Here is a 16,962-nt window from a genome sequence, read left to right as displayed (position 1 = left end):
TTTTGAAATTGCCCACCCTGTAGCCCAAGACCACCCCCAGAAACACCATACATACATCATAGAAGGATTCATGTAGGTAGCTGTGATGGTCTGCAGAATCCTTCCCCCAAAAACTTTAAAAATTGTCCAGTAGGGACAAGCTAAGTTGTTCTGGGTATAACAGACCATGCACACAAAAGCTTATGACCAGAACAACTTAGTTGCTCCCTAAGGTGCTATTGGACAATTTTGTATTTATTTATTTTTTTTTAATCATAGAAGGAGGTAGTCTCCAGCAGAAATCCTGTTTGACAGGATGCCTGATAATGATCACTGACTGCATTGCCTGGGAAGCCTCCCCATCCTTTAGTGATGGTTGATATTTTAGTTCCTGATTCCACCAGCTCAGGCCCTATTCATACGCAAATACGCCCTTAAGACTGGATTTGTAAGCAAAAAGACAAAAAAAAGGCTTGCCCCATTTGCCTCCCTTCCTGCAAAGGAATGTGGGTGCGGGTGGTGCTGTGGGTTAAACCACAGAGCCTAGGACTTGCCGATCAGAAGGTCGGCGGTTCGAATCCCCGCAATGGGGTGAGCTCCCGTTGCTCGGTCCCTGCTCCTGCCAACCTAGGAGTTCGAAAGCACGTCAAAGTGCAAGTAGATAAATAGGTACCGCTCCGGCGGGAAGGTAAACGGCGTTTCCGTGCGCTGCTCTGGTTCGCCAAAAGCGGCTTAGTCATGCTGGCCACATGACCTGGAAGCTGTACGCCGGCTCCCTCGGCCAACAAAGCGAGATGAGCGCTGCAACCCCAGAGTCGGTCACGACTGGACCTAATGGTCAGGGGTCCCTTTACCTTTACCTTTAGTGGAATATCTGAGGTCATTGGGAGAGAACAAATGGCTTCAGGATTGCTCTCCCATACTATTTCAGGCGCATGCTTCATATACTTATGCATGTGTTTGCCTTGCACATTGCTGAATGTTTAATTTATATTTGATATCTTAGAATTCTTAGAACAGACAGCTTTCCAAGTCGTGTGGCCAGCATGACTAAACCGCTTCTGGCACAATGGAACACTATGATGGAAACCAGAACGCATGGAAATGCCATTTACCTTCCCGCTGGAGCGGTACCTATTTATCTACTTGCGCTGGCGTGCTTTCGAACTGCTAGGTTGGCAGGAGCAGGGACAGAGCAACGGGAGCTCACCCTGTCACAGGGATTTGAACCGCTGACCTTCCGATTGGCAAGTCCAAGAGGCTCAGTGGTTAACTTTAGACCACAGCGCCACAAACCTTTATTTGCAACCTCAAAGGGGGTTCATTTAAAAGCTTAGCACACTTCTTCGCGATGCCACAAAACTCCATCCTCCAGCCCAGGCAGCTTTGAAGGTGCTGCACTGCAAATGGAGAATCAAGGAGGCCTTTTGCCGGTTTGGACCAGCACCTGCCTGGTTTTCAGCCCCAAGGTGGGTTGTCTGAGTGCTCTATTCCAGCAGCCATGCCCCTCGCCCTTGGAGCCTCTCCACCCCACCCCACCCCCTTTGCAGGTTTCTCCTCCGTGGCCAGCCTGGGGCTTACTTCCAAGTAGACATGCCTGGCATCGGGAGAAAAAGAGAAACTAGCTAATTCTGCAAAGCCACGCAGAGACAACTGTTTGGCTCAGATGTTGCACTGCCGAGCAGAGGAGACCTTGCAAGGGTGGATTGAGGATCCCTCCCGACCTTGTGGACATGGGATCGGGATGGGAAGGAGAGAGGACGGGGCGGGAGAACCGGGGAGCGGACGGGGGCGCGAACAGGAGAGGATGGAGAGCAAAACGAGCCGGGAGGAGCTTTGCATCGATTGCAGGGGAGAGCCGAGGTGCAATTTTGCCGTATGGCCCCCGTTTAAACCCTGATTTATTCATTTCCGCGAGTGGGGGCTAAAATATTGCGCTTGGGGAAAAAAAATCAAAATTAAAATAAAATGTTCCGCTTTGAGGCTTTGCAAGCAGCCAAGCAAGATTCCTCTCCCCAAGGAAGAAACGAATCTCTCTTTTGAGTTTCGGTTTCTATTCTGCCCGAGTGAGCTCACTGCGTTGCTATATAAACTGAGAGAGCGAGGCAAAAGTTTGCAGACGGAGGTAGCATCCTGCAGACTGCTGGACCGCTGGCGAGGGAAGGTTCGCTTCCTGCGAAATTCAGCCTCCTCTCTGGAAAAGGAAAAATGAGGTAAGCAGGGACTCCCCCCTGCGTAGATCTGACTCCTCCGGCTTAAAGACCTCCCGTTCTGCATTTTGTGCTGCAGGAGTTAGAATCCCAGAATGGGAGAGATGGGAGGGAAACCCCCACCCCGAATAGCCTGGCCCCCTGCAATGCAAGTTGGGTGTTGCTGGACCCCAGCTTCGGCAGCCAGCATGGCCAAGGGCCGGGGGAAAACGGGAGCGGGAGTCCTGCGACATCAGGAGAGCGGCAGCTGTGGCTCAGTGGTTAGAGCACCTGCTTCGCATGTAGAAGATTTCAGGGCTGGACTAGATGACCGGGGCTGTCTTAAGCATATGCAGCTGGGGTGGAAAGATCCGCCAGGCGCCGCCGCCCCCAGCCCAGGGCAACAAACCAGCCCGAGGCGTCGGCATCTGCAACTGAGCGAAGCTGGGTACCTCGTGGTGTACCACATTCACAGTACAGTGGTACCTCGGGTTACATACCCTTCAGGTTACAGACTCCACTAACCCAGAAATATTACCTCGGGTTAAGAACTTTGCTTCAGGATGAGAACAGAAATTGTGCTCCGGCGGTGCAGCAGCAGGGGGCCCCATTAGCTAAAGTGGTGCTTCAGGTTAAGAACAGTTTCAGGTTAAGAACGGACCTCCGGAACGAATTAAGTACTTAACCCGAGGTACCAATGTACTGAGGAACAGAACCCCCAGGGATGTTTCCCTGAAGCACCCCCCCCCACCCAGAAAGAATCCTGTTAACTGCAGTTTACACATCAGAGCGGCATTTCCAAGCATCCTTCAGTTCCCAGGGTTCTGGCAGTGCGTGCGCACTTTCAATGTGCTTTGAAGGATGGTGTGCTCACACTCTCAGAGGCAGGCTGCCTCTGGCACTGGAGATCATGGAGCTGTGGAGTTGGAAGGGACCCCCCAGCGTCATCTAGTCCAACCCCCTGCAAGGCAGGAATCTCAGCTAAAGAATCCCTGGCAGGTGGCCATCCCAGCCCTGCTTAAAAACCTCCAAAGGACTTTTGTTTTCCTCGGATTCCTGCGCTTTGCATGCAGAAGATCTCAGGGCTGGACTAGATGATCCTTGGGGTCCCTTGCAACTCTAAAATCCTGTGGTCCCCTGATGGCATCTGCAGGTAGGGCTGGAGATAGGATCGTGGAACTGTAGAGTTGGAAGGGACCCATGGGTCATCTAGTCCAACCCCCTGAAGTGCAGGGATCTTTTACCCCAGGTGGGGCTCGAACCCAGAACCCGGAGATCCAGAGTCTCCTGCTCTACTGACGGAGCTGTTATTCTGACACTCTTTGGCCAAATCTAGGGAGTAGAAGCAGGCACCTGCTCGGGTGGGCGGGGCCTAGGGATAAAAGTGGGCGGGGCCTCGGTGCAAAGTGGGCGGGGCCTATTGTTAAAGTGGGCGGGGCAACAGGTGTGACCCTTCCTTTTTTGGCAAGAGGCCACATTCCAGTGACAACCAAGTCTAAATCCTAAATCTTCTGGGCCCTTTTGGGCAAAGAACTCCTACCCGCAGCACCCCTTCACCCTTTCTCGCTCTTTATTTATAGTTTTATTAGATTTTTCTAATTTACATTTCAGGATATTCATTTAAACAACCTCAGATCATTGACTTCCCTTCCTCTCTTTTCATGGTTCATTTTGCCTGCCATACATCCCTGCATATTGTGAATGACCTAAACCATTCCGTATTCCATTGTTACACCATCAAAACTTATTTGCCCTGTTGAATTTACCTTAAGGCTGCCGGCGTTTTTAAATGTATACAACTTTCACCCACATAATCAGTAAACATTTTCCAGTCTTCTTTAAACATGCATACTTCTTGCTCTCGTATTCTGTATGTCAAATCTGCAAGCTGCGCATATTCCATCAGTTCAAGTTTCCATTCTTCTTTGGTTGGGACCTTGCTCGGTTTCCATTCTGGGGCTAGCAAAACGCAGTAGTAGCATACATAAATAGCCTTTTTTGGACACCTGGTGATTTCCCTCTAAATTATCCCCAAGAAAAAGGTTTGTTTGTTTTTTAAAGGTACTTTTAAACATATTTCCCCAATCCATTATACAGTTGTACCTTGGGTTACATATGCTTCAGGTTACAGACTCTGCTAACCCAGAAATAGTACCTTGGGTTAAGAACTTTGCTTCAGGATGAGAACAGAAATTGTGCAGGGGCAGCGCAGTGCCAGCAGGAGGCCCCATTAGCTACAGTGGTGCTTCAGGTTAATAACAGTTTCAGGTTAAGAACAGACCTCCGGAACGAATTAAGTACTTAACCCGAGGTACCACTGTATAGTCGTACCTTGGAACAGAATCCATTCCGGAAGTCTTTTGACATCCAAAACATTCGACTATCAAAGTGCGGCTTCCAATCGGCAGCAGGAAGAACATTGGAAAACCGGAACACTCACTTCCCGTTTTTGATCGTTCAAGAGCCAAAACATTCGACTCCCAAGGCGTTCGGGAGCTGAGGTACGACTGTACAGTGGTACCTCGGGTTAAGTACTTAATTCGTTCCGGAGGTCCGTTCTTAACCTGAAACTGTTCTTAACTTGAAGCACCACTTTAGCTAATGGGGCCTCCTGCTGCCGCTATGCGATTTCTGTTCTCATCCTGAAGCAAAGTTCTTAACCCGAGGTACTATTTCTGGGTTAGTGGAGTCTGTAACCTGAAGCGTATGTAACCTGAAATGACTGTAACCCGAGGTACGACTGTATATCCTCTCAAGAGTGTCCCTCACCCTTTCTCGATCTCCCTCCCTCCCTGCCTGCCTCTTCCCTCTGCAGCCGACCGCTGAGATCTAAGCTGGAGAGCTTGCAGTGCCACTTCACCTGGGACTTCGAGTTCAAGGACAAGATGGATGCCTTGCACATCCTGCAGACCCTGGCCCTGCAGGCCCAGCACACCCCACACCGCAACCGAGGCGCCTACCTTGCCATGAGGGCCTACCTGCAGGACTTCCAGGGGAACTACGAGGAGGCCCTGGACAGCCTCCAAGAAGCAGAGGGGGCTCTGAAGAGGGACCACCCCTCCAACTTCTCCCGCCAGGCCCTGGTGACCTTTGGCAACTACGCCTGGGTCTACTACCGCTTGGTCAATTACGACATGGTGGACCTCTACCTGGGACGCATCCACGACATTTGCCAGTCCTTGGCCAGCCCAGAGGCCTACTCTGCGATGATCCCTGAAGTCCATGCTCAGAAAGGCTGGTCCCTCCTGGCTGGGGGCTTCCGGAACGGGGACCAGGCCGCAGAATGTTTCCGGAAGGCGCTGGAGGCGGAAGAGTCCAGTGAGGAGTTCCAGGCCGGACTGGCCATCTCCGTTTATGCCTCCTACACTCATTCCTGGGCCACCGAAAAACAGGAAGAAGCCCAGAAGTTGCTGGAAGAAGTCATCGCTCGCCAGCCGCAGAACTACAAAGCCAAAGCTTATTTGGCTCAGACACTTATGGCGGTGGACACGGAAAGAGCGCTCTTCCTTGCAGACGATGTTGCCCAGGAGAGCGTGAACCCCGAAGTCCTCCGAATCGTCTCCAAGCTGTACAAGCAGCAATCCCTTCCCCGTACCATTTCCATTCTGAAGAAGGCAATTTCCATTCTGAAGAAGGCCATCACCTTAGATCCCGGCTACCATCTCCTACACTACAACCTTGGCATGTGCTACCTGCAGATGTTGGAGCACTCTCCAGGCGATGTCAGAGAAGAAGCCATTGATCCTGCCATTGAGAGCTTCAAACGCGCTCTGGAGATGGATCCTTTCTCCATCTTCACCCGGCTGAAGCTGGCGAAAGCTTACGGTGAGAGGTCACCGGCTTACGAGGAAGAGATCTACCTGAACCTGATGGAGGATCTCCCGGGAGCCAGCAAGAGATGCCAGCAGTCCATCTACATGCACTGGGGGGACTTCCTCCTCCACAAGAAGGGGATGAAGAGCAAGGCTCTAGAGATGTACCAGGCGGCCGCCAGGATCCCCGGAGACCACTCCCTTGAGAGGAAGCAGCTGGAAATTCGCCTGAAGAGGCTGGCGAGGATGTTCAGGGAAGACGGAGAAATGGATCAAGCGAGAGCTGTCTACAGCTTCCTTAATGAAACAGGGCTTCAGGTTACAAGTCAACAGGACGGATCGTGGCAAAGGGGTTCGTGGCGAGGGAACGGCAGGGCCCAGCAGTGAAGGACCTCCACACTCACACACTCGCAAAGAGGCAGGGGGTGGTGGCTCTTTCCTTCCAGTTTGGGAAGAGGCTCTTCCTGCAGCCTCTCAGCCCCTGGACCCTCCAGCAGGTTTTGCTGGGGAAAAGCTGATTTCCATGAAGTTTCGTTGCAGTCCCCTCCCCGCACTAAAGAAGAGAAAAAAACCTTCCAGTTGTGTTTATCTGCAAAAAATGTGGTTGTTTCTAGAAGTGGCATTGCTTTTATTACTATTACTATTATTATTTTTAGTTGCAGGCGGAAAGTCCTGGATCCGGCAAGGGTTAAAATCTAACGGAGTATTCCATTGCTGGAGTTCAGTGCAATGATCAGTTTCTTTTGCGCTTGATTCCAAGACTGTCAGTATGGAAGAAGCAAGACCTTTTGGGGTGTTAAGTCTACGAGCCCCTCCATCCAGGGCTCAGGTTGTATGTATGTTGTGCAAAAAAACCATATATCCTAAAGACACCACGGTCTCCACTGTTGCCAGTTCCAAGGAAACTGAGCCCTGGGATATCGCTCCGCTGAGAGATTTGGGTGCCATGTAATAGTATTAAGATTATGGTAACCACATATTGCTTGCCCGTCCCCCTAAGGTCCCAGGGCGGGTTGCAACCATTCAAGTTAGTAATATATCCAAAGATGGCATTGCACAATATTGCAAATAGTTTAAAGCCAAGTAGGAATTGCTGGGGGTTGAAACAGATTAGCCTTTGGGTCCCTTCCAATTTATAGCAGAAGTGAGCTGGGCATTCATAAGACACACTTCAGGGGTCGAAATGTTACAGGTGGTGTGTAGCTGAGACTCTTCCATGTCTTAGCTGCAGAACAAACACAAACGAGAACTTGGGAAGAGAGCCACTCATTCGGAAGTTTCCCAGCGCCAGTCTCAAGCCTGCCATCGTCTTGCTCTGCGCCTGCAGATTTCAGCAAGGCTTGTTCAAGAGAACCAGGAAACCTTCAGCGGAGCCCTGCGGTGCCAGATGATTTTGGGAATGTTCAGGGTGACAGCAGACGAAATATTATTTATTAATATCCTTCCTAACTTGCACTAGCAAGTTCCTTTGCTTAGCAAGGAACTGGTCCAGTATACCTGAAGGAGCGTCTCCACCTCCATCGTTCTACCCGGACACTGAGGTCCAGCACTGAGGGCCTTCTGGCGGTTCCCTCACTGCGAGAAGCCAAGTTACAGGGAACCAGGCAGAGGGCCTTCTCGGTAGTGGCGCCCTCCCTGTGGAACGCCCTCCCACCAGATGTCAAAGAGAACAACAACTACCAGACTTTTAGAAGACATCTGAAGGCAGCCCTGTTTAGGGAAGCTTTTAATGTTTGATGTATCATAGTATTTTAATATTCTTTTGGAAGCCGCCCAGAGTGGCTGGGGAAACCCAGCCAGATGGGCGGGGTATAAATAATAAATTATTATTATTATTATTATTATAGCAGAGTTACACCCTCCTTTTTACATGCACAGCAGATAGCTGGTTGCAGGCTCGTGTAAGCCTCTCACTATTATACAATTCAGTCTGTCTAAGATTGTACGTTCCTGGTAAATTCCCTTGAATCCCTCTTAAAAGAATAAAGACGCCACAATCTTAGTCAAAGTCAATAAGAGAAGTTTACTCACATTGGTTCACAGTTGGATCCCTGAAGGCAGACTTGGTTACAAATATGTACATGAGGATCTACCCCATATGGGGGAATAATCCCAGTGCTTCTGCTAGATGAGAGCTAGCAGAGCAGTCCTAGCTAGAAGCTGGTCAAACGAAGAAGGAAGCCAAAAAGAGGGAGGTGTGCTGTGTGACTTGTCCTTTTGTTACCTGGACAGGTGAGGTCACGCCCACCTTCTATCACATGCAAAAGGAAGGATGATCCAGCCAGGAGGAACAGGAAGTTTCGACTGGCTGGACCAAGCATTCCCTTGCATGTCCACTCTAGGAAAACAAGGAATGTTGTACTTGACTGCCTCTCATGGATCACACCCCACAATCTCAAGAGGGGAGGGTGCTGTTTTGCATTCCTTTCTCTTTCAAGGATGAAATAAGCTCCCAGAGGTGCCTTGAAAGTGTGAGGGAGGGAGACTGACAAGGAATATCCTGACAGGGCTCCTGCGCCTTTGACAGGAGAGCAGGCGAAGGATGCTGGAGTCTCCAGAGGGATCAGGCGGGAGGATGAATTTGGGCAGGGGGGAGCTGGTGGGGGAAGCTGTATTTCCTGAGGCTCCTGACCAGCTGGCCAGATTTTAAATTCCAAGTTGAGGACCACCCTGTTCCCCATGGTTCCTCTCATCCCGCCTGGGTTTGTAGACCAGGAAACTGCAGGAGGGAGGGCAGCTTGGAACTGAAGGAATGGGTTTCTGTGCAGTCAGTCTGAAACGGGATCCAAAATCCACATTTTTCCTCCAAGGGAGCGTTTCTAAAATGCATTAACTTGAGCTCTTGAGTCAATGTATAAACAGAAAGCCAGTTGTATAAACCAAGTGCTCAAAGCCCTCTCCTTTATCAGTCTGTGACTGCAATGGATGGCCTTGCCAGTTCCAGTGGAGCAGGGATGGCACGTCTGGGTCTTATCTTACATCCTGAACACAAAAAGACACACAGACCTTGTCAAGTGACAAGACACCCGGAAACGGTGCCAGGAATGTTCTTAGAGTTGGTGACCTCCTGCCCCAAGATAAGAGTATAGGAACAGGAACAACCTTTTATGGTCAAGAGTACCGGAACAGGAATATCTGTTTATGGTCATGGATGTCAACTTACGTGTATAAGCTGACGTGGCTGGATTCCTGGGGAAGGGGGAAGAGGGTGCCTGGAGGATATATATACTGCATGAAATTTCTCATTTCTTTGGACTTGCTGTGAACTGACCACGCAAGTGCCTTCTGCTATCCAGAGAGCAGAATAAACTCTTTCTCTGAATCAACCTCGGTGACATTTGACTTCCTTTCTCCCTCCCGGGAGCAACGCAGACACCACCAGTCGGTAAAGTCTAAGAAGGCTACAGAACCTAACCTTTAGGAAAGGGGGGCTTTTCCAGGAAACTGCCACCCAGCCAGCAGTCTTCTTCTGGAACAACCATTGATGCACGTTTGCTTATGCGGTCGCCCAAACCTATCGGAGCCCATTTGACCGCTTCAGTAGGTGGAATTGGCCCTGTTACAGAGGACTGTGGAACTCCCTGCCACTTGACACCAAGCAGGCAGCGCCTTCGCTGTACTTTTTCCGGCCCCTGCTATAACCAAGCCAACTCAGATGCTTAGAATCGTAGAATCTTAAGAGTCAGAAGGGACCCCGAGGGTCATCTAGTCCAACCCCCGGCTGCATTGCAGGAATCTCAGCTAAAGAATCCTTGACAGAGGGCCAGCCAACTTCTGTTAGAAACCTCCAAGGAAGGAGAGTCCATCACCGCAACTCAAAAGTCAAAAGTGGTTTTATTTTTCATTTTTATTTTTTGGAATATATTTCATGAAACTCCCACAAATTCCAAATAAAGTTACATAACCATTTTTTTCTTCAACACAGTGGTACCTCAGGTTAAGAACTTAATTCGTTCTGGAGGTCCGTTCTTAACCTGAAACTGTTCTTAACCTGAAGCACCACTTTAGCTAATAGGGCCTCCTGCTGCCGCTGTGTCACCGCCGCGCGATTTCTGTTCTCATCCTGAAGCAAAGTTCTTAACCCGAGGTACTATTTCTGGGTTAGCAGAGTCTGTAACCTGAAGCGTCTGTAACCTGAAGCGTTTGTAACACAAGGTAAAGGTAAAGGGACCTCTGACCATTAGGTCCAGTCCTGGCCGACTCTGGGGTTGTGGCACCCATCTTGCTTTACTGGCCGAAGGAGCCGGCGTACAGCTTCCTTCTGGGTCATGTGGCCAGCATGACTAAGTCGCTTCTGGCGGACCAGAGCAGTGCACAGAAACGCTGTTTACCTTTCCGCAGGAGTGGTACCTATTTATCTACTTGCACTTAGACGTGCTTTCGAACTGCTAGGTTGGCAGGAGCCGGGAGAGAGCAACGGGAGCTCACCCCATCACAGGGATTTGAACCACCGACCTTCTGATCAGCAAGCCCTAGACTCTGTGTTTTAACCCACAGCGCCACCCGCGTCCCATAACCCGAGGTACCAATGTACTAATAATAACATATTATCAACTTCCCCTTCCATTTTCTGTGATGTTTTCCATCCCTCCCCATTGCTGCCCCCTGTCTTCACTCTTGTATCCAAATCATAACACAATAATCTCTGATTCTTTCTGTTGTTCATATCCTGCTTGCAAATTTGTCATATTATAATAGTTCTTTGAACGGTCCAAAAAAGGCTTCCAGTTATATCAGGCAGAGGAACCCCCAGGCCCACCTTGGCTCTCTCTGCAGTCTGAAAAGTAGGAAATAATCTTGAATTGGGACCTGGTGGCTCAGAGAAGAGACACGCTCCCTCCCAACCGAACAGGATTCGGAGAAGTGGGCGCTTGCTTCCTTCGTTCTGCCTTCCCCCAGGACCATTTCTAAGGCTTCCTCCAAGGAAGGGTGGTCTTTCCCCCTAGAGTCAGCCTGGCCATAGCTGGGACGTAGCAGCTTCTGTGCAAGGACAGCAGAAGGTGCTTGAGAAATGCAAATTCGTTCTGGGGGAAATGGAAACTGAAACTTATAATTGGAAACTCACAAAAGAAAGGGCTCTCTGCTCCCGATGTTGCTTTTCTTCCAGCAAAGGAACAGTTTCGTCACCCCGCAAGGGCAAACACCGGTCCTGTGTGGTTTAATTGCCGGGGTTGGACTAGATGACCCTTGGGTCCCCTCCAACTCGACAGTTCCATGAGCTAGGGGTTTGAGACACGAGGAAAGTGGGGGTTCTCCTGCTCATTCCCTGCTTGTGAGCTCCCCACTTTGGGCCTGATCCTGCAACCAGACAGATCTTCGGATGCTCTTATGAAGTGAAGCAGCGGCTACGTGCCAGCCCCTCGTGAGGAGCAGGTGACAAAAACAGACCTGCCAACATTCCTCTGATAAAAATAGGGACATCCTATTCTACATCAGTGCCTCTCCCCCCCCCCCCCACACCTTCATCTTTCCATTTCTGGGTGTAATGAATCCTGGCTGCTTCAGTTACATAAGAATCTTTTTTTTGAATTTCTGTCCCTTGTAGAAAAGCTTCACGGTTCTTTGTGTGTGTGTGTAATCACTTTAAACATCTCCCCCCCCCCTTTATCTCATCCTATTTCATTGCCCCCCAAATACCCTCACTTTCTTACCAGACCACCACGTGCGGGAAAATCGTGGCGCTTTTAATGTGTTTCGGTATTTTAGCTTCTGCATGTTTTAACAGCGGGTTTAATCCAATTCTTCTGGGTTCTTTACCTTCTTCTAAACCGCTCGGAGGTTACCGACAATCGAGCGGCGTGCAAATTTCACGAAATTTCATGAAATAAGCAGATGAAGACCCACGGCAACTTTCCAAACATCTGGGCAGGAAGGACTAATAAAGAATATTTCTGGCAGGAGAAAGAAAGAAAGAAAGAAAGAAAGAAAGAAAGAAAGAAAGAAAGAAAGAAAGAGGAAGGAAGGGAGGGAGGGAGGGAGGGAGGGAGGGAGGAAGGAAGGGAGGGAGGGAGGGAGGGAGGAAGGAAGGAAGGAAGGAAGGAAGGAAGAGAGAAAGAAAGAAAGAAAGAAAGAAAGAAAGAAAGAAAGAAAGAAAGAGAATATAGTGCAGGGACCTGCCTGATATCAATAGGCGGTGAGTTCCAAAGGGCTGCCGTGCTGAAAGATCGATTTCTTGCAAACGCAGAAAAGGGATTATGTGGCTTCTGAATGCAAGCTGGATCTCCTTTCCGCCTTCCTGGCTCCACCGTCTTGTGGTGTTTAGAGCATCTCATATAACAACAGACAAAGGCACCAGGGCGCTCCATGAATAATAGAGATCTTGCGGTGAGCATTGCACTGCCTGGAACTTGCGCTGCCAGCGAAAAGCCACGTCGGCTGGCCCAAAGGAGAGCCTGGCTCTCCCCCCAGCCTCCACCTGCGTCCTGGAGCGCCCAGAAATTGCAGGGTACGTACCTGGGTCCTGGCTAGGAGGCCTATCGATGACTACCAGCCATGGTGGCTATGCTGTGGTCTCTGTAGTGCGGTTTTCTGACTGGCCACGGTGAAAACCTGGCTCCATCTTTCCCCCATTGCAGGAACAGGCCGGCTCGCCGGATGGACGCACGAGGGTCCGGTTTGGGCGGCTGGGGCCTCGGGGATCTGCGGCGCCTCCAGCCTGGCCTGTTCCGGACGGCGGCAGACAGGGCCCAGCTGCAGACGGCTGTTCACCAGGTGAGGTTGCAATCCCTTTTCCGTGTCATCAAAGCATTGTGTTAACGGAAAAATCTGAGGGCTCCCTTGGACAAAAACAAAGACACCAACCAGGATAACTTGGAGCAAAACAGCAGCCTGTAGGCTTGGCCTTTATTGAATAGTGTCGCGACAGGACTCCCACCCGCAATAAGAGGAAGCAAAATGGAAGCCCAGAACAAAAGAAGACCCCTACTTTTATTAGTTACTAATCCCCCAAACTACACCCCTAAGAGTACATCACAACTACATCACAAAAAGGAGGGTTGAGGGAGGAGTTGTGGTGGTAACCTGAGTGTCCTGTCACCTGGCTGGTTCCCCCTTTCCCCCTCCCCATGAGTACTTTCCAGGTGACAGAGGGGAGTTTGCAGTTTCCTGCCCCCAGAGGGAAGAACTGATCATTGTCCTTTGTTCCAGTCCATGCTGAATCCACTCCCATATGCAAGTTCTTTGTGATCTTGATGGTCTTCTGCCTAGGACCATCAAGGTTGCCATGCCAACTGGGCAGGGCTCCTGTGTATGTGCTGGTATGCTCAAGAGATTATGGCTGTCCTGTATCAAACCTTCCCCATTTTGTAGTCCTTCCTTTATGGACTAAAATAAAAGTGGAACAGTCCAGATCCGATGTATGGTTGATTTTCTATGAATTTATAACAGAAGCGTAGCGTATGTTGTGTGTGTGTGTGTGTGTGTGTGTGTGTGTGTGTGTGTGAAGTTTGTACAAACTGAATGATTGGGGGGGGGGGGGTTCCTGCGACAGTTGCAAATGGTTGCAAGCGTCCTGGCATTTGGTCTCCCATTGTGGCCAGAAGAGATGCCTCAGGATATGGGGAAAGCGACGGGCACAGGTAGACTGCTCTTGACCAGGGATGCTCCACACCTGCCATTACTGCTTTCCAACCCAGCTGTCAGGGATTCTTTAGATGTGATTTCTCTGGCCGCAGAGGGCTGTCCTAGGTGATCCTTTGGGTCCCTCCCATTCCCCCCCTTTTTTTGTAGAAATAATTTTTATTTGATTTTACAAAAGTTACCACATTACCAAATACATAACCATCTACAGAGATTTCTCTGAATCCCTCGACTTTCCACCTTCCCCTCCCTGGCTCCTATTGTCAACATTTTCAACTGCATATTATTACATAATACGTATTTTGTATCTGTCCGTATTTCCATCATGTTAGTTACATTACAAGTGTTGTTAAAATCCTGGTAATGTTTTCAGCTGATTAAAAGTGGTCTCCCGGATAGATTATAAACTTTCCCCATTCTTTCTTGAAGTTACTGTCTTGGTTCCTGAGCTTTCCGGTCAGTTTTGCCATTTTGGCATAGTCCAACAGCTGTTCCTCTCTGGTGGGGATTTTATCTTATCATCATCATTTTATTTTTATGCCGCCTTTCCAGTGAGAGACAGTGTGGTGTAGTGGTTAAGAGCGGTAGTCTCGTAATCTGGTGAACCGGGTTCGCTTCCCCGCTCCTCCACATGCAGCTGCTGGGTGACCTTGGGCCAGTCACACTTCTTTGAAGTCTCTCAGCCCCACTCACCTCACAGAGTGTTTGTTGTGGGGAGGAAGGGAAAGGAGAATGTGAGCCGCTTTGAGACTCCTTAAAGGGAGTGAAAGGCGGGATATCAAATCCAAACTCTTCTCTTCTTCTTCTTCTTTCCATAGTTGAAATTATACTCAAGGCGGCTCACAGCATGAGAAGATTTACATAATTACAGACATAGCAGAAGTCATAAACAATAAATAAAACACATCAAAATGTACACAACCAAAGAGAAACAATTTCCACGTAAATCGTAAGATCTAAAAGTAAAGATACGACAATAATATCAATAAAAGCAACAAGCTTTCTCAATCCCCATAAACAATACTCCAGCTCAAAAATCTGTTCAACAGCCTCAGCTTTTGTAGCTGGAGTCAGTCCGCACTCCACTCTCCCAAGCCAGGTAGGAAAGGGCTAGGTAAGATTGTCTTCCATAAACACGGTTTTAACAGTGAGTCCGTAAGTGACTGGGGAGGCCAATTCTGGATTCACACGTCCTTCCACAGTGGGGACATAGGTTTCCGGGCGGGAGTTGATCCCGGTGTGGATTTGCCAAGCATGCCTTCCTCTTAGCACGTTTCTCCCTTGCGTCCTGAGTTCGAGTGTCTTCAAAGTCTATGACACCTTTGGTAGAGGCTGTTCTCCAACTGGAGCGCTCGCAGGCCAGTGTTTCCCAATTGTTGGTGTTTATACTACATCAGAGGTCAGCAAACTTTTCCAGCAGGGGGCCGGTCCACTGTCCCTCAGACCTTGTGGGAGGCCAGACTATATTTTTTTGGGGGGGAAATGAACGGATTCCTATGCCCCACAAATAACCCAGAGATGCATTTTAAATAAAAGGACGCATTCTACTCATGTAAAAACAGACTGATTCCCGGACCGTCCGCAGGCCAGATTGAGAAGGCGATTGGGCTGGATCTGGCCCTCGGGCCTTAGTTTGCCTACCCATGTACTACATTTTTTTTTAAGATTTGCCTTGAGACAGTCTTTAAACCTCCTTTGTTGACCACCAGCATTACGCTTTCTATTTTTAAGTTTGGAGTAGAGTAGTTGCTTAGGAAGATGATAACCAAGCGTGCGCCCAACATGCCCTCTCTGCGTCACAGGTATTTGGGAGCCATGCGTGGCACGGCTGCTGTTCCGACAAGCTCCTGGAGGCACTGCTTGAAGCAGGGCAGCAGTGTTACCTGAAGCAACAGGTGAGTTCAGAGGTCCCCATCTCTCTCTCTCTCTCTCTCTCTCTCTCTCTCTCTCTCTCTCTCTCATCCTCCTCTGACCAGGGCTGAACGGTGGGGTGGTCCATTTCAAAAGCGCTCCTAGGCACCCCCTGTAGCGGAAAGAAAGTAGAAATGAAGAACTGCTACTCCTACAAGCACCACGTGTTAGGGTGAGGCTAAATGCTTTGTTGTTTAGTCGTTTAGTCGTGTCCGACTCTTCGTGACCCCATGGACCAGAGCACGCTTCTGCGCATGTGCAACCACCAAAACCTGGAAACACCATATTTTTCACTCCATAAGACGCACTTTTTTCCTCCTAAAAAGTAAAGGGAAGTGTCTGTGCGTCTTATGGAGCGAATGTGCGGTCGATCGCTGGCTCCCTTTCCAACCCCTTGCCCAGGCCTCCATTGTTGAATGTTCTGCAGACGGAGGCCGTTTGTTTCCCCAGAGACATGGGACTGGCTGATTAGATTATCTGTCTGGAAACTGTAGAAACGGCTCCCTTTCCTTTCCTAAAGAAGCTGCAGAACTGTGAGTTGAACCCCATAAAAACAGGATTTTTCCCCTTTGCAAAGTAAGCTCAACAACTTTGAGCTGATCCTCGAAAAAGGGCCTTTTCCCCTTTGCAAAAGAAGCTGCGCAACTGGGAGCTGATATCCCGCCCCCCCAAAAAAACAGGGCTTTCCCCCTTTCCTCCTCTAAAAACTAGGTGCGTCTTATGGTCAGGTGCACCTTATGGAGCGAAAAATACGGTAACCTGTTCCGGTACTTCCGGGTTTCGGCGGTCCATCACCCAAAAAAACGCAACCTGAAACGTCTGTAACCCGAGGTGTGACTGTACATAGATATCTGTATGAGATACCCTTCCCTAGCTGCACTGGGATTTTCAACTCCTGGACTCCGACCACGACGGCTACCTCTCCGCCCGCGATGTGGAGCTTCTCCTGGCGCAGGTGCCACACGCCCACCCTGCAGGCGAGGCCTGGCAAGACTTCCTCAGGAGCCGGGGACCCAGCTTCTCCTGGAGAGACATCGAGGTAACGGTTGGGCCGCGAAAATAGCGGAGACAGGAGACTGTCCCACACAGGAGACTGTAGCCTTTCTAGGCTCTTTTAACCATGGATAGGAAAATGTTGCACCCGAGCAGGGACCAAAGGAGCCAAACGACACCAAGGGGTTAAATCCAGAGAAAGAGCTTTTATTCTGCCATCGGGGGGGGGGGGGGGCAGAGGAGCAAGTTTGATAACTCACAAAAACAAGCACGAGTTCACATGCGTTTGCACAGAGTATATATCCCCCTTCCAGTTCCCTCCCCCTTTCTCCTCCCATGTGTCTCCTGAGCATGAACAGAAAGTTCCTGTCTTGGGACCATTTTTGGGCTCTTCCCAGGAAAGGGGGGTTTCAGAGTGTTCCAGTTATGTTTCATTCTTGTGCTTTGGCATGGTTCCCGGACAGAAGCGAGTTGCAATCTAGTCTAAGCAAGGCCAAAGG

The 16,962-nt window shown here is 49.7% G+C and overlaps 1 protein-coding gene across 1 annotated transcript; it reads left to right on the top strand.

Moving 5' to 3' along the window:
• The first annotated feature begins 2,038 nt into the window (after window positions 1-2,038).
• LOC308486331 (interferon-induced protein with tetratricopeptide repeats 5-like) lies at window positions 2,039-6,838 on the top strand. Its single transcript, XM_081023097.1, has 2 exons — window positions 2,039-2,192; window positions 4,984-6,838. The coding sequence occupies exons 1-2, from the start codon at window positions 2,188-2,190 to the stop codon at window positions 6,365-6,367; spliced, it is 1,389 nt and encodes a 462-aa protein (XP_080879223.1). The 5' UTR covers window positions 2,039-2,187; the 3' UTR covers window positions 6,368-6,838.
• The last annotated feature ends 10,124 nt before the right edge of the window (window positions 6,839-16,962 follow it).

This window comes from Podarcis pityusensis (genome assembly GCF_964106645.2).
Source record: "Podarcis pityusensis genome assembly, chromosome: 10".
NCBI lineage: Eukaryota > Metazoa > Chordata > Lepidosauria > Squamata > Lacertidae > Podarcis > Podarcis pityusensis.
The sequence above is the reverse complement of the archived record's forward strand: the minus strand, read 5'-3'. Positions and strand labels throughout refer to the sequence as shown.